This window comes from Paramisgurnus dabryanus, chromosome 19 (assembly GCF_030506205.2).
Source record: "Paramisgurnus dabryanus chromosome 19, PD_genome_1.1, whole genome shotgun sequence".
NCBI lineage: Eukaryota > Metazoa > Chordata > Actinopteri > Cypriniformes > Cobitidae > Paramisgurnus > Paramisgurnus dabryanus.
In genome coordinates this window covers 13654204-13678679 of record NC_133355.1, presented here as the reverse complement: position 1 = coordinate 13678679, position 24476 = coordinate 13654204, and the positions used below count along the sequence as shown (strand labels likewise).

At 37.4% G+C, this 24476-nt stretch overlaps 1 protein-coding gene and 1 long non-coding RNA gene across 3 annotated transcripts in view; both read right to left on the bottom strand.

Annotated features, from left to right (window-relative positions):
• Positions 1-16470, bottom strand: part of sdc2 (syndecan 2) — a 37462-nt gene extending 20992 nt beyond the window's left edge. The window contains exon 1 of the mRNA XM_065290390.1: positions 16032-16470. Within this exon, the coding sequence (XP_065146462.1) occupies positions 16032-16091 (60 nt within the window). The 5' untranslated portion in view covers positions 16092-16470. The remainder of the gene's footprint in view (positions 1-16031) is intronic.
• Positions 16471-18493: 2023 nt separating this feature from the next.
• On the bottom strand, positions 18494-23957 carry LOC135779598 (uncharacterized). 2 transcript variants are annotated; one of them, XR_010544831.1, is made up of 4 exons: positions 23751-23957; positions 21555-23532; positions 19707-19832; positions 18494-19024 (listed from the first exon to the last, which is right to left on the bottom strand). It is a non-coding gene; the product is annotated as an uncharacterized lncRNA (long non-coding RNA). The 2 variants fall into 2 exon arrangements; XR_010544829.1 differs by having other exon boundaries at positions 18494-19832.
• Positions 23958-24476: the final 519 nt, after the last annotated feature.

Genomic DNA, 24476 nt, shown 5'->3' with positions numbered 1-24476 from the left:
CGAGAAAGGCCGATACCGATTGTTTATTAATTAACTGCATAAAGAAATCCATTATATGTAAAAAAAATTAGTTAATGTAGTTAATAAAATAAATGCTGAATAGCAAAAAACACCTTTTTAGGTTGTCATGCTGTCTTATTATATTTGTTTTAGCTTAATTTATGCCTCTCTTATTATGTTGGTCAGTTGAATGTTAATTAGATCAAATCCATGTTCAGTAAAAATAATTTGATGCAGAAATAAACTGGCTAATAGACCAAATGTATAGTATTGTATACAAGTGTTTAATATCGGTATTGGCATCGGTATCGGCCAGAAGTTGTCTGTTTAAATCGGTATCGGTCCAAAAAATCCTATCGGTGCATCCCTAATTTATTGTTTTCTAGATAAAATCATCCTACTTAATGTAAAAAACATTGTTTAAAAATATAACCTTGATAGGAAGGTCATGACCAAGGAGGGTACATATAACTTCCCACACCTTAGTTAACTTCAAATTCAAGGACCTTTCAAGGATTTTCCAGGTCCAATACCCTCAAATTCAAGAACTAAATGTGGGGACACATTTCAAGTGAGAGCAAGGTTACATCGTGATACCTTTTAAGATACATTGTTACTGTTCACTTTCGAGGGAACTTGCACTGCGTCACTGCGGTGTGGGGACACCTCCAGGGGTAAGTGCATCTGAATGTGTATATCAAATTCAACCAATGGTGAGGCTTAACGACAACTACAGAGTGACGCGGGAGCCAGGAAGTATATTGCTATCTGAAATATTGCCAAAGACGGAGTTACAGGGATGCAGGAAGTATGGCAAGGGAGGCGCAGCGTCTCATTCCCTTCTCGGGGAACAACAGTTAAATAGGTAACCCGAGACGTTTTCATGTGTCAAACACAACTATGCAAAAAAGAATTTTGGTATGAATCAACATTCGCAGATATAAGCATTTAAAGCAAACATTTTAGCACATGTGCTAAAAAGTCTAGAATTTTTATGATGATATCCTAAAATCCTATGATAAACTTCTTGCATAAAATAGATTCAAGCACTTTCAATGACCGGTATCTATGTATATTTCCAAAAACTTTCCAGGTCCTTGAATGTTTTCCCCCATTTCAAGGATTTCAAGGACCCATGTAATCCCTGATATAATCTAAAATAGAGGTTTTATAGTGGTCTCCTTATGTGTGATGTAACATTAAAGCCGTTGGCACAAGGGCCTCTCAATTTTTCAAAAAGGTACAATGGTAGGCCGAAACCTGGCATGGTTTGGCAACACACAAAATTCCTTTTAAACTTCCCCATAATGCACTGGGACGATGGGTCAAATGTGGCACCATGAGATTGCAGATAACATAAACTCCCATCACATGACCACACCAGTGACAGACACCTCTCTCACAACATTCACTTCAAAAGGTCCACGTTTCCCTTAGTCTCCATTGATAAAGGCTTGGTTTCAATCAGCATTAGTCCCAGGCTTTGTGCTCAAAATCCCCACCCACCCCTAAAAACTTCAAGCTGCCCAAGGCACAATGATGTATAAATTAGCTGCCAGTTCAAAGTTTAATTTAATCCAGATTTCAGGCACTGCTAAAGTGGAGCATAATGCTTCAGCATGTTGGTGGGATGTTTTGTCCAGTCTCACGCCCCTCCATCCCAGACAGGAAGCTCTGGGAGACTTCTTTAGTTTCAGCTCATTAACCTCTCAGTGGTTAGAGATCCCCGAGCATGCAAAAGTCTCAAAAAGAAAGAGAACAAAGACACAACACAACAATGCCACAATGTCCTTTTAAGAACATTAAGCAGATGAGTGTTGCCTCTGTTTTCTAACACTCTCTGGACTCCTGCCGTGTTGCAATCACCAAATTGGCAAGAGTTTTAAACCCTCATGTTTTGCTGAGGTTAACATTACTTTTTTATGTGTGGGGTCCTAAACCTACATTGTATAAAAAATAATAGGAGCTACAAAATATACCTCTTGTTTTAAGTTTCAAAATAAAAAAGAAAACAATAAAGAAAAATATAGATGTGTGTGAACACACATATTGAGCAAATATATAGCTTGAATAAAAGCTTTTACCTAAATGTAAAATTGCTTTCACTGATGTTTTACATATATATTTGGGGTCTCTAAAGACTCCAAACATTTTTTATGTATGAAGTATCAAGTTTAAATTGAATCATTTCTCACATGGATTAGGAAGCCATGAATTTTAATCCGCACTTTAATGCTACGCATATTTCTTGAGTTATCAAAATGTAGCTTCTTCGACCCTAAACAGAACATGAGGGTTAAGTGCTAGCTAGGAATCGGAAAGTGACTTGGAGCTTTATCCCGAAAGTTTTTGCTGACGGGATACATTTTTGTCCATCGGTTTACATAGGCATCAAAAATGATGACCTGCCAGAGTTGTTCATCACTCGGCACCGCAAATGGGCCCTTATCTGCGGAGATAAAAGCTGGAGGCGATTTTGACGCTTCAGTGGCTGATCTGTTCCAATCCTCACTCTGTCGCAATTGAATTCCCATCCAACTTTTTCCTTAAGAGGATTTGTCCTCAACGGAGTCAGGAGGCCATGGCATTTAGAAAAAGGGGGATGGGAACAACCAGTGACAATATTCAAAACTTCCAACAAGGCAGATATGGGGAAGGTCAGAATGAGATGAAGAAAGACTGCATAAAGTAATACGTTAAAAGAAAGGTTATCTAATAAAATTCTTTCCATTTTTAAAAAAGTGATTCACCTACTTGGACACTTTAACCCACACTATGAAAAGAATGAATGTAGATGCATTCGAAGCAAAAAATCGAGGAGGCATTTGCAAACCTTTTGTCTAAACTAAGTTTTCTACAGAGTTTTAAAATGGAGTCAAGGTGACATTTCGTGCGAATGAACTCAGTCCCTTTGAAACTCATATTGGCGGTTTCTTATTCAAATTATTATGATACCAGGCCCGTTAATTTGCAACATTTACAGTACATTAAAAAAATTTGAATAAAGTAGCCGATCCACCATTGCAAACAAAGTTTAAACCAAACATCAAAAAACAAAGAACAGGAATCACACATGATGGTGACGAAAATGCTCCACAGCTTTCTGTTCTTGGTAGAAGTGAAAATAAAAGAAGAGAAAACGATAGTAATGCTGTCTGTGTCCTTTGTTTAATTTTTTGTAGTGAAGTGTCCTATCTCTATTGTTTTGTGCATGCACCGCACATATATTTGTTACACCGTAGGACTGCATTTTTAAATAGGGGCATTAGTATGGCTGTATTAAGGTTCAGTTATGGCAAAATATTCTTTTAAAAACTAACATGAAAAAGAACAGTGATAAAATCGTGATTTTGCATAAACCGTGATATATTTCCCCCCATTTCGCCAACCCCTACTTTGAACTGGCTCAATTTAAAATCATTTTGCAATGACATCTTAAAGGTATAGCGGAAGATTTTCTTTTTCCGGGTGGATCATCAAGACTATTGGTCATCCCAGTTGTCAATCATTCTGGTGATATGTTTACGTAAGGCCGCTGTACGTGCTCGTCCCTAGGTTCGCTTTCTGCGCATGTGCACGTTCAGGTGTATATGTGTGGTGGGCTACGGTTTCAACCATTCATTGAAGTTTGCATTCTCACCGTGTTTTTTCAAAATGTCTGAGGGTCGCAAAAGAAAAAGTGTCTACGAATTTTATGACAAGAACAGAAAGGCCTCTGAAGAAAGAAACAAGACCAGAGTGTTTTTGCGAGAATATTTCACACGCTGGCGTGCGCTAAAAGCACAGGTTGGGCTTCCCACTGATGCCTCAGTCGCAAAGTTTCTACTCGACAGGTAAAGTTTGGCATGCTATTTGAGAAATCCATTTAAAATCACTGCTAAAAGTTGATGTAAGCTATGATTAGTGATGCTAGCCCTAGCAAAAGTCACGAACCGCGCAGACACAGTAAACATCTCATTGTATGAGCCATGCAGGCAGCAACTTGTAAACAGAGTGAAGAGAAGAACTAGGCTTGTGCATGCTCTCTCGTGCACACGTTAATAGACGTTCCCTCTCGGGAGCAGGTAGAGTGTTGCGCATGTACATTTTTTTAAAAGTGGAGGGGCGGTTGTTTTTAAAAATTCGGGAAAATCTTTTTTTTGTTTAAAAATGCATATCAGGAAAGTTTTTTATAAAGTATGTTTGTAAAAATGTCCTGAAAAAACTAAGGCCTAGTCCTGGATTAATCTAAACCCTGTCTGGAAAACTGCCCCATAGTGTCCAAGCAGTGAAGATCATCACATAGTCAAATTCGCCGTGTTTTACATCCACAAAGTCTCCAAATATTATTGTCTTCATTTTGAACAATGTATGCATTGTTCTATAATTTAATACCAAAAAACTTTATTGCTTCTGATCCCTTTCTATGTAAAGCCACAGTTTAAACTGTTAGGCTACGTGTTACAAAGGCATTCATATATTTAACAGTGTGCAATAAGTGGCCAAGTGCTGAGCCTTTTTTGGCACCACTGCAGTTGGAAAGATTAACAGCAGCATTTAACTTTAAAATGATGTTTTGATGGTGCAAGCTGTCTGTAGCACCTGTCCGGTGCACACACGCTGTGTAGGTGGAGAGAAAAGGTGAAACACATATTATTAAAATGAAAGAGGGACGTAATTTGCAGGAGAAAGCAGCAGGTGGTGATCCCTGATCCCATTATGTGGGGCTAATCTACAAACTGGAGCACACATTCTTATTACAACTTGCAAGATCTGTTCTGGGAACTGAAGAACCTTTGCTTGAAGTGACCTGGTGTAAGTCCACGTCTCATCTTCATCAAAACATCTGTTCCAGGAACAGTGTCAGTTTGGTTTCACTTCACCTACACACGATCAACTGAGAGAAGCTGTGGTCTGATCAGAAAGCAGAGGAGTTGGTTTGATCATAAAGTGTTTGAAGGCGTAAGGGACTGGCGTGCAATAGATAAAACCAACGAGTGCTGCACTTTTCACACAGAGGTAAAGTTGCATTAAGGATTAGTGGTTTGTGAAGGCATCGGGGTTAAAGTGGCACATGCAGGAGATTAGTTGGATTGCCAAGGTTCAATGCAAATCAGGCCAGCCACACAGACCTATATACATGCTTTTTTCAATCATCAAGTTACAATAATCAACAAACCTATGTACTATTTATTCAATTATTAGGCCACATACAATTGATAAAAAAATATATACTAGCATTTTAATTACCAGGCCATATATTAAAAGATTACTCAATTTTCTAAAAATTTTACTCACCCACATGTCATCCAAAATGTTGATGTATTTCTTTGTTCAGTCAAGAAGAAATACAGTTTTTTAAGAAAAACATTCCAGGATTTTTCTTAATTTAATAGATTTTATTGGACCCCAACAGTTTACAGTTTACATGCAGCTTAAAATTGAAGTTTTAACGCAGCTTTAAAGGGCTCTAAACGATCCCAAACGAGGCAAAGGGGTCTTATCTAAAACTCTTGTCATTTTAGGCAAGAAAAATAAAAAAATATGTGCTTTTAAACCACAACTTCTCGTCTTGCACCAGCCATGTGACCTGCCAGTGCGACCTTACATAATGCATCGTCATGTCAAAAGGTCACGCATGCCGTATGGGAAACTACTGCCCGGTGTTTGCAAGTGTGAAGAAAGAGGGCCGTTCCGACGTTGTTGTATGTGAAATGATACTTATTAATATCTTTGTGTCAGTTTATTGTTTAAAATTGTCTGCAAATGTGCGTTTCACATATGTTATGCGTGATCTTTAAAAGTGAATTTTTTTTTATATATGACAATCGTTTTGCTGGATAAGACCCTTATGCCTTGTTTGGGATCATTTAGAGTCCTTTAAACTGTAAACTGTTGGGGTACAATAAAGTCTATTAAAGCGTAACTAAACCCCTGGTCAGAGCCTGACTCCGCCCACTGGTAATATTTGAAAAATGCAAGAAAAGTGGGAAGATCCCAACGGAGATAGAGGGGACGAACTAAGCTCGTATCAAGTGTGTGGTGAGATCGTAACAAGGGCGTGGTGAGCTTAAACCTGCTTACGTCACGAGTCATTTTTTGGACCCAATAACCAATAGGAAAATTCAACTGCAGTAGCCACCGTTCAACCTGAAGAGGGCAGCACTCAGACGTTTTTACACCATATATTGCAGTATTGAAACACTTTATATCCAAATGGCAAAAAAGTTACTAAAATCAATGAACAGCACTAATAAAGCATCATTCTTACAGATCATTAACTAAAAAAAGTTGGTTTAGGGTTTAGTTACTCTTTAAATTTAGAAAAATCCTGGAATGTTATCCTCACAAAACTTAATTTCTTCTTGGCTGAACAAAGAAAAACATCTTGTAAACTGAGTAAACAAGTAAACAATTTTTTTTAAGAAAGTGGAGTAATCCTTTAATAATAACCTAGCCACCCATCTCACCAATAATCAAAGTTTCAGGTTGTATTTCGGTCTAATTACTTACAAGTTGAATGTGATCCACATTCGTTTCACATTCGTCTTCCATGCACTTTAAGGACTTCACTGAAAAATTGACATTGCATTTAGCTGATTCTGCCAACAAAGTGGCATTACTGAATGGCTTGAGGCTGGGATTAAGTGGATTTGAAATATTTGATGAACATATAATACATTCAGCTAATATCATAATTTTTAATGGAGGTGGCATTTAGCGGCTTTTGCATCTGAACTCTATATTTACTAGCTACTGCCAAAACGTTACAAATATTTTATTCTAGACAATGACATCGTGTGAATGTCTAGAAGTACTTGAAGCTAGAAAATGCAACTAACCATGTAATTAAAACGATGTGACAAACAATATGGCATTAATGTGCAAAACAAATTTCTTGATTCCCTATTTCTATGTATGTCTGGTGTTTGAAAGAAAAGAAAGCTGATTGACAACAAAAAACAGCCTTGGGGTTTTTCTCCAAGCATACGGCCAAATTTGAATTTATATTTCATTCTATGTAAATAATTCAGCTCTGGCAAACAGAAATAGGTCCTGTACCACAGTTTGTCTAGCCTTTAAATCTTTCATGAAGAAGAGTACAGAAAAGCAAGAGGAGGAAGAGGAGGCAACAGAGATTCTTCCCAATAGACCTCTGACACCACAGAGTTTATCAGAACAGAGAAAGAGCAACTACACGGTCTGCCTCAGCCTTCATCGCATTTGGGACTGTTGACAAACTGCACCACATAACAACAAGTCGGAAATCCTTGCCAAACCTCACACGTACTGTTCAGCCAGCGCGCTCATTTTACTCTGCTGTAACTCTAATGGAATGCGTGTGGTTGGAAAATCTGCAAAGATGCCTTTTTTCAATCTCAAAGCCCCTTTAAACACCAGGCTGCTTTTTACTGATTCCACAACCTTCAAAACATGATGGAAAGTCAGTCTGCGCGGTGATACTGATCTAATGTTAACCGATAAGTCCCATTTTGATCATTGCGTGGAAATACCGAACTTCTTAAAAAGATGCAATTGATGGCTAATGTTAGTCTTTTCATCAAACAAACAGCGATTTGATGTTTGTCAGGCTAAGTGGTAACAGGCGCTGAAAGCGCTGTGCAAAATTATCGCTGCCCCAAGCCACACAAAAGAAGAAACAGGGTGACGTTTCAGTCTGGGTTTATTAATGTGTACACAACGTAGACTAGTTAATTATCCCTTGTAATACAAGTAATGTTTAGGTTTACTCAGTTTTTCCATGAACGTGGCCACGTTTACATACAAATGTAATCAGATGTGTCTGAATTCTATTGTTGGGGCCGGATAAAAACTGGACAAAAGAAAACAAACAGAATATTTCGCTGCAGGAGTTTGACGAATGGCTGGGAAGGTAATATAAAGCAGGAACAGATGCAAGCATGCAACAAAAGGAAGTTTACACAGCCAGAAAGCTGTGTTTAAACGTCCTATGGGGCCTATATGCAGGCAATAAAGAACAGGCTTAAAAGGCTTGTAACATCTTGAATATGATAGATACACAATGCAAGTCTAAATTCCACTCATACACATTATATATATGTGATTACATGTCTACCTGCTTTGGTATGTAGCTTATTGCAATGCAACGCTTTTCTCACTCTACTGTTTAATAGTGTTTTAAAATTAGACTCTTTGGGTGCTTTTCAACAAAGAGCGTGTCAATTTCATTTGCATGAACAATGACAGCGTACTTATTCGGACAGGCTTTCGTGAATTCGTCCTTTTCACATTTAAACGGTGTGACGGAAGGCTACTGGACGAGAAGGGAGATCACAGAGCAGTTTACAGCACTCAAGTGGGTGTTAACGGACCGCATTAGGCCAGATTAACGGGTGCGCGTGGAGCTGTCGAATTAACGCGTCAGAGCACATCAAAACTCCCAATGGGTCAGTGTGCCATCTGAACCACAATGATTAAAGATCAACAGAATCTTTTCTCGGGCCCCTCGTCCCGCCGCTGCAATCCTTTTCATAGTAATGTGATCACTTGCGGTTTGATTGGTTTAATCTTCTCTGTTAAATCTTCTTCTTTCAGAGCGTGTGTAAAACGTATTTGTTTTCATTAGCGTTTGAAAATGCTTTGTAAGCTGGGTAGGTCATATGTTCTGCATTTCACATTTTCATCTTCTCTGTACAGCACTTTGGGTCTACTTGCTGTGTTGAAAGTGCTCTATAAATAGTTGAGTTTAAAGGTATTAGATATGGTGTCTGCCACTAGTACCACCGGGTACAATTGATGTTTCAGAACAGCTGTGGGGGCCAGATCTCAGTATTCAGTGTTCAGTGTTCAGTGTTCATCTGAATTTTTTGCTAAGATGCTGCTTCTGTGTTTTATGTTATACAGCAAGGTCACATGCAATGAATAAATCAAAACAGCATGAGTGCAAAAAACAGTTTTGTAGAAATATGTTCCCATAACAACCACTTGTCAAATTGTCACTGGCATGTGGAATTTTTATGTAATTTTACAGCAACGCTGAATGAGTAAGAAAACCTTTATTTGTATCCTTAAAGAGATAGTTCACCCAAAAATGAAAAATCTGTCACCATTTAATCACCCTCATGTTGTTACAAACATTCATTTATTGTGCTTCATTTATTGTTATAAATTTTTTGTTTGGCTGACCACAAGGAAGATTTTTAGTAACCAAACTGTTTTTGAGCATCACCAACATCCATAGCATTTTTCCTATATGAAAGTCAATGCTTCTGTTTCCTGCTTTATTGCAAATATCTTCCTTTGTGTTCAGCAGAACAAAGAAATTAATACAGGTTTGTAACAACATGAGAGTGAATAAATGATGACAGAATTTTTATTTTAGGGCTAATTATTTCTTTAACTGAATTATTTAATATTTGCAAATGTTAGAAGATCCATTCAGTGATGGTAAACCGGATCATAAAATATGACCATATAGGACAACTAGGGCTGGGAAATATCCGGAATATTGGATATTATTGAGATAATTGTGCTGGACATATAAAATTGCATATCGGCCTAGAAAATCGCAGCTTTTAATTTTCTCGTGGCCTAGTACAAGAAGTTTTAAATAGGAAAAATATTGAAACTCTTTGGTTATTTTTAGCGTGATGCTAATGGTCTAATCAGATTCAATGGATTGTGCTAAGCTATGCTAAAAGTGCAAGCACCAGACCCGGAGATCAGCCCAATGAATTCCAAAACAGTAAAAATCAAATATTTAACTCTAGGGGAGCTGGAAAATGAGAATATTTTCAAAAAAAAGTGGAGTGTCCCTTTAAGCAACATTTACACTTGCTCATTCAATGAATTTAATAAAAAAAATATTTTAGGTATTGCTCAAGTCAATCCTGTTAAAAAAAATTATTTGGGGCCACTGTTTTTTTTTTGTATTTATTTTGGCTGCTTATTTACATCACAACAGTGCTTTGGGAGTGTGCAAACCTTTAAAAACTGGTTTCAAAGTAGGGGTGGGCGATATGGGGAAATTTCATATCACGAATGGTTTAGGCAAAATCACGATTTCACAATTTGATCATGATTCTTATTTCGTTTTGGTTTTTAAACACTATTTTGCCATTACTGAGCCTTAATACAGACATACTAATGCCCTAATTTAAAAATGCAGTCCTACAAGGTAACAAATATATGCGCGTACAGTGCACGTACAGGACGCGTACAACAGCGCATGCACAAGAAAATATTGAGAGAGGACACTCCACTACAAACAATTACACAAAGGAAATAGACAGCATTTGCACACACACTATCGTTTTCTATTCTTTTATTTTCACTTCTTCCAAGAACAGAAAGCTGTGGAGCATTTTCATCACCATAATGTTTGATTCCTGTTCTTTGTTTTCTTGACGTTTGTTCTAAACTTTGTTTGCAATGATGGATCGGCAGCTTTTCTTCATTTATCCTAAATTTTTAATGTACTGTAAATGTTGCAAATCAATGCTGCCCTGACGGACTGGTATAGTAATAATTTGAATAAAAAATAATTTGTATTGCGTATGTGTCGAACACGGCAATTCGCGCATAGCCACGGTGAGTATATATTTTGAAAGCTCCGTGGACGCGTGCACACGCTAGCCGTAATATTGATTTAGGCACGAATCACGATAAAACAACGTTTCCGAAAAAGTGGATCGTGGAGACATTTTAATCGTTTGCGATCAAATATCGTCATATCACACACCCCAATTTTAAAGTACAAGTTTTTAAAAACTATTCTGTTATTGTCTCTTTGTAAACTAATAAAAACGCAAGCTTGTCGCTTGGCATTCATAATACATTGTTTTTAGTCATTTTTGAAGAAACATTTGAACAAGAATCATTTTAACAATATTGTTGTCTGTACATAAAAAAGGAATTAAAAAAAAATCACACCCCGAAATCCTGTTTATGCTCAATTTTAATGCTGTAACAGTAACTAAATTGCATAAGAAGCATAACTAAACTGTGAGAATGGATGAGAAATGCATACTGCAAGACATAGATGGTGCCTTGCACTGGTTTTGAATTTACACTGCACAAGATGGCTTCTACACTCATCAGCTCACACAGTTAGGAGTCTCTTCACTTAAGTTTCCTACAGTGTCTCCTAAAAACAGAAACAACAGAGGAACGACCAGCATTATGCAACAAGGGATCTCACACGTTCCCTTTGGCTCAGAGTCAGACATCTAACCAGGCTCAAATGTCGTAAATGCAAAGAGCAGAGCAGTTCAAATCTGCTCCCCTTCAACTGCTGTTCCTAAACCACAATCCTCCAAAGCAACTTTCCATTTGCTAAGCTAATAAAGAGCTAGAAAAGTGAGACTAGGAGAAAAAGAACTGAGCTTTAAATGGCGGAGTGTGCTGAGGTTTTGTTTTATCCCCTCAAGCCTGTGCGGAGGCACAAGGGGGCCCTTGGGTCACAGCTCTGCACCCCAGAGGCTCCTTAATGTCTAGTATGAGGGCCAACGCAATACTTGGCAGCACACCATGCAGTACACAAACCGTACAGAGAGACTCTGTCGGCGTGCTGGCCTGTCACTGTTCCCAAGCTCAGCAAGGCTTGCGTTGTTTGTTGATTCCCACTGGTATGCATGACTTTATCCCTGTGAAAGAACTGCCTCCAACTCTCAGGGAAAAGAAACTGGAAAAAACCAAACCGCTTTGAAACGAAAACGCATACGTCTTGCAGATGTTTGCGGTGCCGGCATAAACAAGCACACGGCTTGTGCCATCAGAACATAGGGAAGCATATCTTCTTTTCTCCTCCCCACTCTGCCTTTTTATTCTTTCCATCTGCTGGGAAAGGAGATAAAGAATAATGCCACTGTTTTTTGCAATAACCAAGTCAGGGGAATAATGACGCTCTTAGCTGCGGGCTGGGGTAGCATGGCTGATGACAAAACAAGAGCACTATGGGATTCCTTTACTGGCCTAGCAGTCCGATGCCTGCTGAGACCATTAAGGATTATGCAATGTGGAACAGTTCGATTTAACCAAAAAAAGCCCCCCAGGGAACAGAGGTGGGATGCAAGATTTCGCTCACATGTGCCCAGTTTACGTGCACGTTGAAGACGAAAACAGAGCTTTATTTATAACATAACAGTAGGAGGACGGGACTGTAAAGACATTTGTATTTACAGTTGCAAGGCTTAAAGGGACACTCCACTTTTTTAATATTCTAATTCTCCAGCTCCCCCATCTGATTAGACCATTAGCAATGCGCTCAAAAATAACCAAAGAGTTTCAATATTTTTCCTATTTAAAACTTGACTCTTCTGTAGTTACATCGTGTACTAAGACCGACAGAAAATAAAAAATTGCGATATGTCTAAGACTATACTCTCATTCTGGCATAATAAATCAAGGACTTTGCTGCCGTAACATGGCTGCAGGAGGCGCAATGATATTACGCAGTGGCTGAAAATAATCCTCTGTAATTGAAAGTTACTAAGCGGACTTTTTTTTGGCTGTGCATAATATCATTGCGCCTCATGCCATGTTACGGCAGCAAAGTCCTTGATTATTACGCCAGACTTAGAGTATAGTTCCTAGCCAAATCGCATTTTTTAATTTTCTTAGTACACGATGTAACTACAGAAGAGTCAAGTTTTAAAAAGGAAAATTTCAAAACTCTTCGGTTATTTTTGAGTGTGACGCTAAATGGTCTAATAAGATTCAATGGATTGTGCTAAGCTATGCTAAAATTGGTACAGCCAGACCCGGAGATCGGCTGAATGGATTCCAAAATGGTAAAAATCAAATATTTAACTCCAGGGGAGCTGGAAAATGAGCATATTTTCAAAAAAGTGGAGTGTCCCTTTATAGCTGCAATCTGTATGTTTTGCCTCACAATCGCCATCTCTGTTTGAAACATAAAATTGCAGGCTTCTTTACGTTTATAGACGGTTTCATCAGTAACAACATAAACAAACGGCTTTCGTGGAACAAACGTATCTTCCAATAAACTCTGCATAGATCAATAACAACAAAGTCCTCATAGATTAGTTTATTTCTGATAACAAAGCGAAATAAACAACAAGTAGTTCAAATCATAGCTAAAGCTTATCAAAAACTACACTTAGCTAACGTCAATGTAGTTATTGATTCTTCTTGGAAGTTTACCGGAAGTTACATGTGTTCCACGAAAGCAGTTTGTTTATGTTATTACTGCTGAAAACGTCTATTGACACTTTTTGAAAGAATTCACCTATGAATCTCATAGTGGTAATTGCTGCACATTACGCTGGGAAAGGAGAATAAATTACATTAAAATCAGCTTAGTAAATACTGAATATTTTCTTATTGTGAGATTCATACTTTATACAACAAGGCCTTAAAATTAAGATAACAGCCATCCGCAAAATGCTTCATTTCCTCCCTGTTTAAATCTGCTGGCAGGCTCCCTGCTGATCTGTGAATGTGTTTTTCCATGAACGGATAAACTCATCACTGACAATCAACGCCTGAAACCAGCAGCCTACATAACATGTTAAACTGTTATTTCCTAAGCAAATATGCCAACTCAGACCATGAATGTTTACCCCAAATAACTAAACAGTATTTATTAGGACAAAATGAACGAGGAGGTCTTGTGGGCACTTAGCTGGAGAGAGATACATTTTTAGTACCCAGGATTAGTCTGGACTCCGGATATGCGACTATCAGCCTCGCTAATAAGGAACAGAAAAACAGCCTCAGGTAAGAACCGATAGGAATGGGGGTGAGAATGCGGTCAGTCTGAGACTCTCTAGATTTCCTTCTTGTTCATTTCATTATGAAAGCTTCAAATGATTACACCACACTGAATGAAGTGCAAAAAATGTGAAATGGTAAAAAAGCTAGAAATACTTAAAAAACTAAATTGATTATAGGCCACTGGCTAGCATTTAGCTGTTCACAAACAATGATAAAATAAGAATGCTAGACCATAGCTACGAATAAAAACAAGATGGTTTATTAAAAATTTATTGAAATGCCTAATCTGTACTTAATTTAAACAAAACCCGGCTGAAAACACTAAGACCAGTCTTAGCTGGTTGACTGCTTTCAGCTGATGTCCCATTCTGGATGGTTTTAGAGGTATTTTGGCCACTTTTTTAAGTGGCCAAGCGCGTATTTGATCTACCGTAAACCAGCTTGGCCAGGCTGGAAGACCAGCTTAAATGGCTAATTCCCAAGTCAGACCACCAGCTAAGACCTCCCAACCAGCTTAGGCTGTTTTTCCAGCAGGGTTTAAAAACAAAAAATCAGGAAAAGGTTCTTAGCTTATATGTCAAAACGCTAACCCTTCATCCGAAATTGCATAATGTGACAGTACGTACTGAATTAGATGTAGATACATCATGTGACCATGATTTTACTATTCACTTTCTTCCTCTTTGTTGGGTGACTCCTCTCCTGTGGGCTCATGGGATAGTAAAGTAGATAGTAAAAGACAGAAGTTATGTCATCCAGGTAATTTTCGCCTACTTTCTTTCGAATATGAATTCGGATGTACTATCTGCCTCACCTACGGCTTTTCCTCTACTATATACTATAGAAGTATGTGATTTCCGATTTTTTTTCAGTGGTCCTTGGCTGCAAACAATTCCCTTGAAGTCTATCTCGGACAACATGAGTGCAATGTCAGTTTCTCCAGAAATGTTCACACATCTGGGAACTCCATGGAAATTACACCCTCAAACATCTGGCCACAAACACCACACCAAATCATTACAGGTTTATAGCATACAATTTCAAAGAAAACGAGGTCAACGAAAGGCACAGAAACAAAATAAAGTCACTTATCAATATCTATCAATTCAAGCAGAACATACAGGCTCGCTCTCGGACAACCATTCCTTGTTTTGTTGTTTATCTGAAAATGCTGCCTCTCAAGCACTTGGTGGTGGTTTCAAGCCAGATAACTTTAATTGCTCAGTGTACATGACGCCACGCCAATACAGAAAATCTATGTGCTATCCCGGGTCTCATTGAAATGGATGATGCTTTCATGCCTCTGAGGCAAATTGAGTGAGGTTCTGCTCAATGGGAGGAGACTGTACAAACCACCACGCCAGTCAAGCATGGAATTACAAAGTGCGGGTGCCAACCCTGTGGCATTTCATCAAATATTACAAGAGTCTGGATCATTCAACAATCTATATTCCTGTAGCTCAATTGGTAAAGCATTGCATTAGCAACAATAGACATGCATGTGTTTCCATCCAAAGAAACACAAATGCTGATGAAAGTAATGTATTGATTAGATGCACTAAACGTGCATTGCTGCCAAATGCATAAATGTAAATATGTGCCAATTAGCTGTATAATAAAGCAGAAAGAATTCAAGTCAGTTTTCCCCAAAAGATATCAAATTATAATCATTATATGTACTTGTCTTACGATTATTTTTCTTAGTAGTATTTCTAAGTATTAAAATACAGAGCAAGCAGAGGGAGAAACATTACGCAAAACAATCAGAAATGCAAAGCACTGCCAGCAACCCACACCAAGCGTGACCATGAGTGAAACAGTTAAGTGTCTGTGAATTTAACTCAACTTCTTCACTTAAAATTGTTTATATAGAAGCAGGTCTTGTGGTATATCCTTCAATTTCAGACGCTTGTAGTTGCACTATGCTAGCACTATGCTGAAAACATCAACCCCCTTTCTTGTGGAGAAATCAACTGCTTTAATTTCTTATCCTGCTGGTTGTTTCCACTGCAATTATTCCTTACAGTACAGCTCAAATATTTAAAGTAACATGTATTTGAATTATTTTTATATATATATATATATATAAATAGGTTAATCTAAATTAACTCTAGTGAACCTGTAGAAATACCATCAAAACAAATACTTGTCTTAGCCTACTCTCACTTGATACGTGACTACTTACAACACAATAATAACGCAATGAAACGACCTAAAGTATGATGAGTGTTTGGCTGGTTGCAGAAACACGGCCAAAACGCCGCTCGACTTCTAGCTCAACTAACTACCCGCCAGCAAATCGCGTAACGTTATTGTTCTCGGTCAAAACTCACCCTTTCTCCCGCAAGAAAAACTGTCAGGCCGAGGGTTAATATCATCCAAAGGTTCCTCATTATTCCTCACAAAGATGTGCGTCTGCTGTTGGATAAACGGACAATAACGTCCCCCGTCTGTTTCCACTTTTGGAGAAACTCTTAACCAGCTCCCCCCTCTTCTTCTTCTTTCTCTCGCTCGCTCCAATCTCTCTCTCTCTCTCTCTCTCTCGGGACTCAAATCCCACCGGATACGTGTTGCTTTTCTCTGCTTATTCCTCCGCGGGATTTTCACTAGAAACAGTATTTCTTGCTGAAGTGTTGCGCGTTGAGTCGACGGCCGTACGCGCGGAATGTTGCACTAGCGTCAGGAAAGTGTATTTAACGTGAAGTCTTTGCCATATGTGTGAACTGTGAAGTGAAGCTCTGCTGTCGAGACACCAGCAGCACACACACACACACAGAGAGAGAGAGAGAGAGAGAGAGAGAGAGAGAGAGAGAGAGAGAGAGAGAGAGAGAGAGAGAGAATACGGGTCAACCGAGGGAGAGCTTGAGCAATGATTGACAGATAGTACTGGCGCGTGGCCTGAGAGATGAAGATAGAATTTGATTTTTAATTTTATTATAATTTTAAGGTTCATTCTTTAATATTTTATTATTATCTGGTTTGTTTAACGTAAATAAGTTTTCATAGACTTATTAATTAAATAATTTAATTCTGTTTTAAATAGGTTTTAATTATTTATTAAAATATTAGTAGATTAGCTTTTTTTTCTATGTTGTATTTTTTTTTTCTAAAATAACTTTGACAAGCCGCTTTATGACACATCAGGGCTATGCAAATAAACGTAGGGTAAAGATTTTGATCTAAGATTTTTTCTGAAATTATAAAACAAGAACAACATCACGTCTTTCTGGTTTCTTTAAAAATCTAGGATGTTTACTAAACAACTTCCATTAATATGATAGTAATGTCTATAACTGTATATAATACATTTCCTACCACATTATTTTGCTCTACAATATTTATATGCAATGTCTCCCCCTGATGGACAGCTGTAATAAAAGTGATAAGAAGTCATAGCATTTTATTTCTAATTTTCCTTTGAAATAAATGGCAGTTGAAATCACCACAATCTAATAAACAAAATTATTATATGTTTTGTGAAATTGCAATGCATACACTGTAAAAAATACTTTGCTGCCTTAAATTTTTTGTTAAATCAACTAGTCATGTCAACAGAGATGAGTTGTCACAACTCATAAAATACTTATAAAACTAAATTTTATAAGTTATAACAACTCACTTGTAGTTAAAACAACTAATCTCTAGTCAAGATAAATGATAGTAAGTTGAAATGACTTGTAAATCTGAGTTGATTTAACAAAAAATTTTAAGGCAGAAAAGTATTTTTTTCAGTTTTTAAATTTTTTGTTAAATCAACTCAGATTTACAAATCATGTCAACAGAGATGAGTTCTCACAACTTATAAAATATAGTTGAGAAAAGTCAACTTAATCTTATAAGTTATAACAACTCACTTGTAGTTACAGTATAACAACTTATCTCTAGTCAAGATAAATGATAGTAATTTGAAATGACTTTAATTTTTTACAGTTTTTTTTTACAGTTTTTTAAAATTTTTGTTAAATCAACTCAGATTTACAAGTCATGTCAACAGAGATGAGTTGTCACAGCTTATAAAATATAGTTGAGAAAAGTCAACTTAATTTTATAAGTTATAACAACTCACTTGTAGTTATAAAAACTCATCTCTATGCAAGATAAATGATTTAAAATCTGAGTTGATTCAACCAAAAATTTTAAGGCAGCAAAGTATTTTTTACAGTGTAGGCTATGTAAGGAATTACGATGTGGTAAATTGTTTTGGGGTAACTGTACTCTGGCCTTCTGATCTTGAGTGCTGTCAAAAGTAACCCATTAAAATCTCAACACACAAACGTGCTGACACACATTTTACTGGCACCACTCCATGTTTCTGGTTTACAGACAGATTATTAGCGCTGCAGCTTCAGATTACCCTGCCAGTTAAGGTGATAGTAAAGTCCCTTATGGCAGAACCACATGGCCACTTCTCTGTTTTGAACCTTAATTAACACAAAAATGTATGAAATAGCTACCCAATATAATCTAGTATACAGATCAGTAGATAATACAGGATTATTTACATATAAATGTAAGAAGACTGGGCCTGCAGCCACCCATATAATGACACATTTCTATACTTAAGTCTTTTTTAATAGCTTTTCTGTTTTATCTTCATACTTCATTCAGGTTAACTTTAACTTTCTAAGAGAGACACCTAAATTATAGTAATATCGAAAAGGGCCAACTACTGGAAGGTATTTTAAAAGTGATGATTAGCCTGTGATGCATCATTCACATTAAAGAGGTAAAAAAATACTCAACTATAAATAAATGAATAAATGTTTGATACATATACATACATACCTACATACATACATACATACATACATAAATGAAGAAAAAAATGAAATTGTAAAATAAATTGTAGAAATAAATTCAAGTCAAATATTTAATGTGGCATTGATGTGACAAAAATGTTATCTAGTTATTAACTTTTTCACTTTATATCCTCATCACCACATTGCATAGCATACCACACAATAACTAGGGCAACAAAATTAATAACTGAATGAAAATCACACGATAAAAACCACAAGATTGTTCAATGCATTGGTTTTAAGTAAACGACTTTAACACACAAGTATTTAGGTTAATCATTCTGTGTCTGAGGTCACTGCCTCACTCTGGAGACCAATTCGACTAGAGTTACTGTGCGTGTCTGTGGTCATCGATCTTTGGGTTGTGACAGAGGTTTTGCTACTTGATATTTGTAGATGCAAGTCATTGTTTGCAACAGAGCTGTTTTCACCCTTGTCTTCATCATCCTCCATTTATGCTTTACCCTGACTTTCCTTAAGCATCAGGCTTGGCTGAAGTGACTCAAAGCTTTCCACGAATTCCAAAGCTAAAAGGTAAAAAGAAACTGATTTAGCACACTGTACAAAAATTGCTATAATTATGCAGCTGGTTGCCAGTAACATACTGTAGAAGATAAAGACTGAAAATGTTTCATGTTCATTTAACTTTAAAATAACTGTTGCCAGTAAACAACATAAATGTAAAATCTACAGTAAAGTTACTGGCAGCTAGATGCCAGCAATACCCAGTAATGTGCTGTGGTCGGATAGTGCTGTGGTCGGATAGTGCAGATTAAGGCGGGTATTATCCCTTTCTGACATCACAAAGGGAGCCAAATATTAATTACCTATTTTTTCACATGCTCAGTTGTATTATATAATTGTTTACAATAAATGATTTACAGTATATGTAGTGAATAATGATTAGAAAAAGAGCATACAGAAAAAAATGTGTCCAAACATTTGGCAAATAGTGAAAGACCGAAACGACAGATAAAAAACACAAAGAAACAAAGTAGACAAATGTCAGTTATTAGATTTACATTCTGTTATCTCGTAGATCAGAGAGATAAAGCTGAATTTCAGTTTAAGAATATCTAGCAAATATGAAATGCTTGAAAGTAAAAGTGAAACTTTTTAGCAATGCAACCATGCAATAGCAAGGAGACGCTAGTTGCTGGTCCAGGTCCTCTGTCAGAGTCACACTACAGTATTTTTGTGACATTAAACCTGTTTAAGACATCTGAAGTTCCCAAACAGGTGAGATGACTTTTCTTAAAGGGGGGCAGCAGAGAGGCCATCAGAGGGGAACTATGGGTCAAGAAACTCTTCAGTGGTGGGCGCCGGTTTGACTTCCTGGGCCAAAGGTCAGGAGACAGAGTGAGAGTTTGAAAGAGAAGAAGGCACAATAAAAGAATTAATCATGACACTGAGGTTGTTCAATAGACATGCAAAACTGTAACACACATCAGAAACTGAGATAGAACCACATCCGATAAGAATCACACAAACATACACATACAGTGGTGTGAAAAAGTGTTGGGCCCCATCTAAATTTCTTAGTTATTACATATTTGTCACACTTTAATGTTTAAGATCATCTAACAAATTGAAATTTTAGTCAAAGATAATACAAGTGAACTCAACATGCAGTTTTCAAATAAAGGTTTTTTTTATAAAGGAAAAACCAAATCTTCATGGCCATGTTAAAACATAACTTAACTGTGGTTAATCACACCTGAGTTCAGTTTCTCTATCCAAACACAGGCCTGATAACTGTCATTGTTCGCAATCAAGAAATCACTTGTGTATGACTTGCCTGACAAAGTGAAGTAGACCAAAAGATCCTCCAAAGCTAGCCATCATGCCGAGATCCACAGATATATTTAGAAACAAATGAGAAAGAAAGTAATTGTGATCTATCAGTCTGGAAAAGGTTATAAAGCCATTCTTTAAAGCTTTGGGACTTCATCGAACCACAGTGAGAGCCATTATCCACAAATGGCGAAAACATGAAACATGGTGAACCTTACCAGGAGTGGACGGTTGACCAAAATTACCCCAATAACCCAGCGACAACTCATCCAAGAGGTCACAAAAGACCCCTCAACAACATCCTAAGAACTGCAGGCCTCACTTGCCTCAGTTAAGGTCAGTGTTCATGACTCCACCATAAAAAGAGACCGGGCAAAAATGGCCTGTATGGCAGAGTTACAAGATAAAAACCGCTGCTGAGCAAAAAGAACATAAAGCTTGTCTCAGTTTTGTCAGAAACAATCTTGATAATCCCCAAGACTTTTGGGAAAATACTCTACTGGACTGAGGAGACAAAAGTTGAACCTTTTGGAAGGTGTGTGTCTCATTACGTCTGTGGTAAAAGTAACACCGCATTTCGGTAGTGTGATGGTCTGGGGCTGTTTTGCTGCTTCAGGACCTTGAAGACTTGCTGTGATAAATGGTACCATGAATTCTGCTGTCTACCAAAAAATCCTGAAGGACAATGTCTAGCCATCTGTTCGTGACCTCAACCTGAAGCGAACTTGGGTTCTGCAGCAGGACAATGATCCAAAACACACCAGCAAGTCCACCTCTGAATGGCTGAAGAAAAACAAAATAAAGACTTTGGGGTGGCCTAGTCAAAGTCCTGACCATAATCCTATTGAGATGCTGGTGCATGACTTTAAAAAGATGGTTCCTGCTCGAAAACCCTCTAATGTGGCTGAATTTTTAAAAATTCTGCAAAGATGAGTGGACCAAAAATCCTATAAACACTTAATCGCAGTTGTTGCTGCTAGGGGTGGCCCAAATAGTTATTAGGTTTAGGGGGCAAACACTTTTTCACACAGGGCCATTTAGTTTTGTATTTTGTTTTCCCTTAATAAAATAATAAAAACCTTCATTTAAAAACTGCATGTTGTATAATGTAAAAAATTGCATGTTATATAATGTAATAGATTTTTGGGGATATATTATTATGTATTAATGTTTAAAATAATTTAGTAATTATGAATGATTTGCACTTATTATTCCAACATGACAGGACTACAACTTTAACTAATATCGAGTGTAGCATAGCACCTGTTGACCTGTCATTCAGTGCCCTTAGTCTGGAGCACATAACCTTAGATTGACCCTGATTTTGACTGATTTTTCTGATTTCTTTTCATCAGATTCTTCCAATTCAATCTGGATTCCCTCCAGGTCCTGCTTCTCAAAGGTCACCCATGCAGCAAAACAGCCAAAGCTATGAAGACACTGAGAGACAGAAAACGCACGGATCATATGATAAAGAAGACATATGAACCTCTTGTATGAGGCAGGTGGTGCCTACTAACATTCCCCTAAATATAGAAAGGTAATTTTATCCATACATATACAGGAGAATGGGGCATGCTGTCACACCTAGTATAAATATTTTGCATAGGTTTATTTTTGAAAGTTAATTTCTGTGTGGACAAATACCTTCAAGTCTAGGCTATTAGAAGTTAATGACCATCTCCAATGTTAAAAGGTCACAGTTCCTTAAACACACAATGATCTTATGTGACCAATCGTGGGGCATTAGTGATCTTACCACACAAAAAAGCAGCTTTTTTGTAATTGACCTTTTGACTTTGAAGTCTGAGCCATTGCTCCATATAACAACTACCATGGCTTATAAATTACTGTCTGTAATGTGAATGTATGACACTCCACTCCGGTTTACATAAATCAGACTCATTATTTATCAGCCATATTTCTATCGATTGCATCTATTACTCAGCAGAGATGAACATAAATTAAAAGCACTCTTATAGGCATGGTATTCGTAGCTGTTCTGACCTGACACCAGCCATACGTTTCTCTTAAAAAAGTGCCATATGGACACTTCCCCATCAGCATAGTAGAGTAACTGAGGGCAAGTTGTTGTTGTGCCAGATTAATCTTAGCACCCATTTCTGCCTTTATCTGCCTCTCGATTACATTCTCATCTTTGGAACAGCAAGAAAATGAAAAATGAATGACATGATAATGACAGATTACCAAGTGGATTTGTTAGGTTATTGAAAATACCATTTAAATGCATTTGCATTTGGCAGATGCTTTTATCAGTGTGAATAGCAGTGCATTAAAAGTACATTTTATCAGTTTGTGTCAAGGTCATGGGAATAATACCCATAACCTTGACATAAACTGCAGATTTGCATGATAAAGCATGCCTCATAATGTCTTTAAAATGTTAAAATATACAAAACAAATGGGCAAATATGTAGAAGCTTCATCAGCAAGTTCTCTCTGCCCAATCCTAAAGTAAATGCAAACTCACTTTGACTTTGGTCTTTCCTCCAGAGCTTTCTTCTCAAAGTAGCAAAGTAGAAAGGTAAAGCAAGACACTGGCAAGAAACTCAACCACCTCTCTGCTCCAAAATACTATGGGAACAGCCTTTTAATGTAAATTAAAGTTAATCAATGCATTTCTTGACTATTAATAAAGAAAAATCACAGCTCTTTGCCTATAACCCAATCTATTTAAATGGCTCAACTAGGACCTTCCAGGAACTAACTGAAATCTTCATGAATCATGTTACAGCCAAGCTTTTTGGACTTCCGTTGTCAGAACTCTCTTTTTAAAGGGTTCTGGTTTCCTCTATACTATTATTTCCTCGATATGAGATCCCACAGACCTTGACTGTTCACAGCTATTTTCTTTTCCTATTATGTAGCACAGTAAGAGTCACTTAGGACCTACATTTAACCTCCTGAATTTTGACATGTGTCTTTTGTGAGCCTTTAATTGAGCTCTTAAAAGCATTCAGTTTAGTTGGTTCCACAGTGTTCTTTTGAAAAATGAAAGTACGTAAATCAATTGGCAAAATATAAAACCATCAAAGTCTTGTATAATGACCACCATGCCATGAGAATTAAGTTATTAAGCCATAATTATTTTCTGATGTCAGTCAACCATATGAGAAAAGTGAAAAGACAGCTGCAACCTCAGCAGATGTTTTCTGTACTCCTCCTGGCATGTAGATGTCTTGATAGTTTAATTCTTTTCTTTTATATGGTGGGATCAAAACTGCACACAATAAAAATGACAGGAAGCAATGATTTCAGATTACAAAGTCTTTCAAATTCTTAACAACGCTTATTAAGAATTTAAGATAAGATAATACTTTATTAATCCTCAGATGAAGAAGTTTGGATGTCACTGTACAGCAGCAATAAAACAATAGGAAAAGAGAATCAGATAGAAAAGAAAAAAAAACATTACATAACATGCCAACAGTTATTTACCCTTTCAATTTCGGGCGTTTTGTTTTGTGGTTCCTGCTCCAGCCATCAAAAAATTAATACAACTGATTAAAATAATGTCTAAATCATTTTCAAACAATACAGTCAGTTTTGGAAAAATATCCTCAAACAGTTTCGCTCTCTTTACAATCATATTACAGGACTTCGACCTATTGTTGAAATAAGTGATGCAAACTCCCAAACCTGAAGCGTCTACAGACATCCCAACCTGCAAAAAGTCATTTCAGGGAGGTATCCCGAAGCCCCCCCCCAATTATTTATTTATATTCTATTGCAACTTTAAACAGGTCTAAGGAGTTTGCTGTTTTCATGTAGCCTTGGCAACTAGTAGCCAGCCTGAAAAATATGCACATGATATTAAACTTGTTGAACTCACCTCAATGTCAGTTCGGGAGAAGAGATAAAAGCCCGCCCACACTGACAATTGATTGGTTGATTTACCGGAGCAGGCCAATCAGGATGCTCCCTGTCTTACATGCGCTTAATGAGGCACACTAGCACACACACGCAAGGTCTCCCCCTCCCTCTCTGCCGTGCGCGTGCTACTCTTTCTTGCTCGCTCTAGATTCCGGGAGATTTTAACTCATTTGCGGGCATCAGGGAGCCGCTATCAAAATGCGGGAGACTCCCGGAACTTCCGGGAGACTTGGGATGTCTGCGTCTATGAAATCCTGGCAGCACACGCCAATCACAGAAAGCTCCACCTCC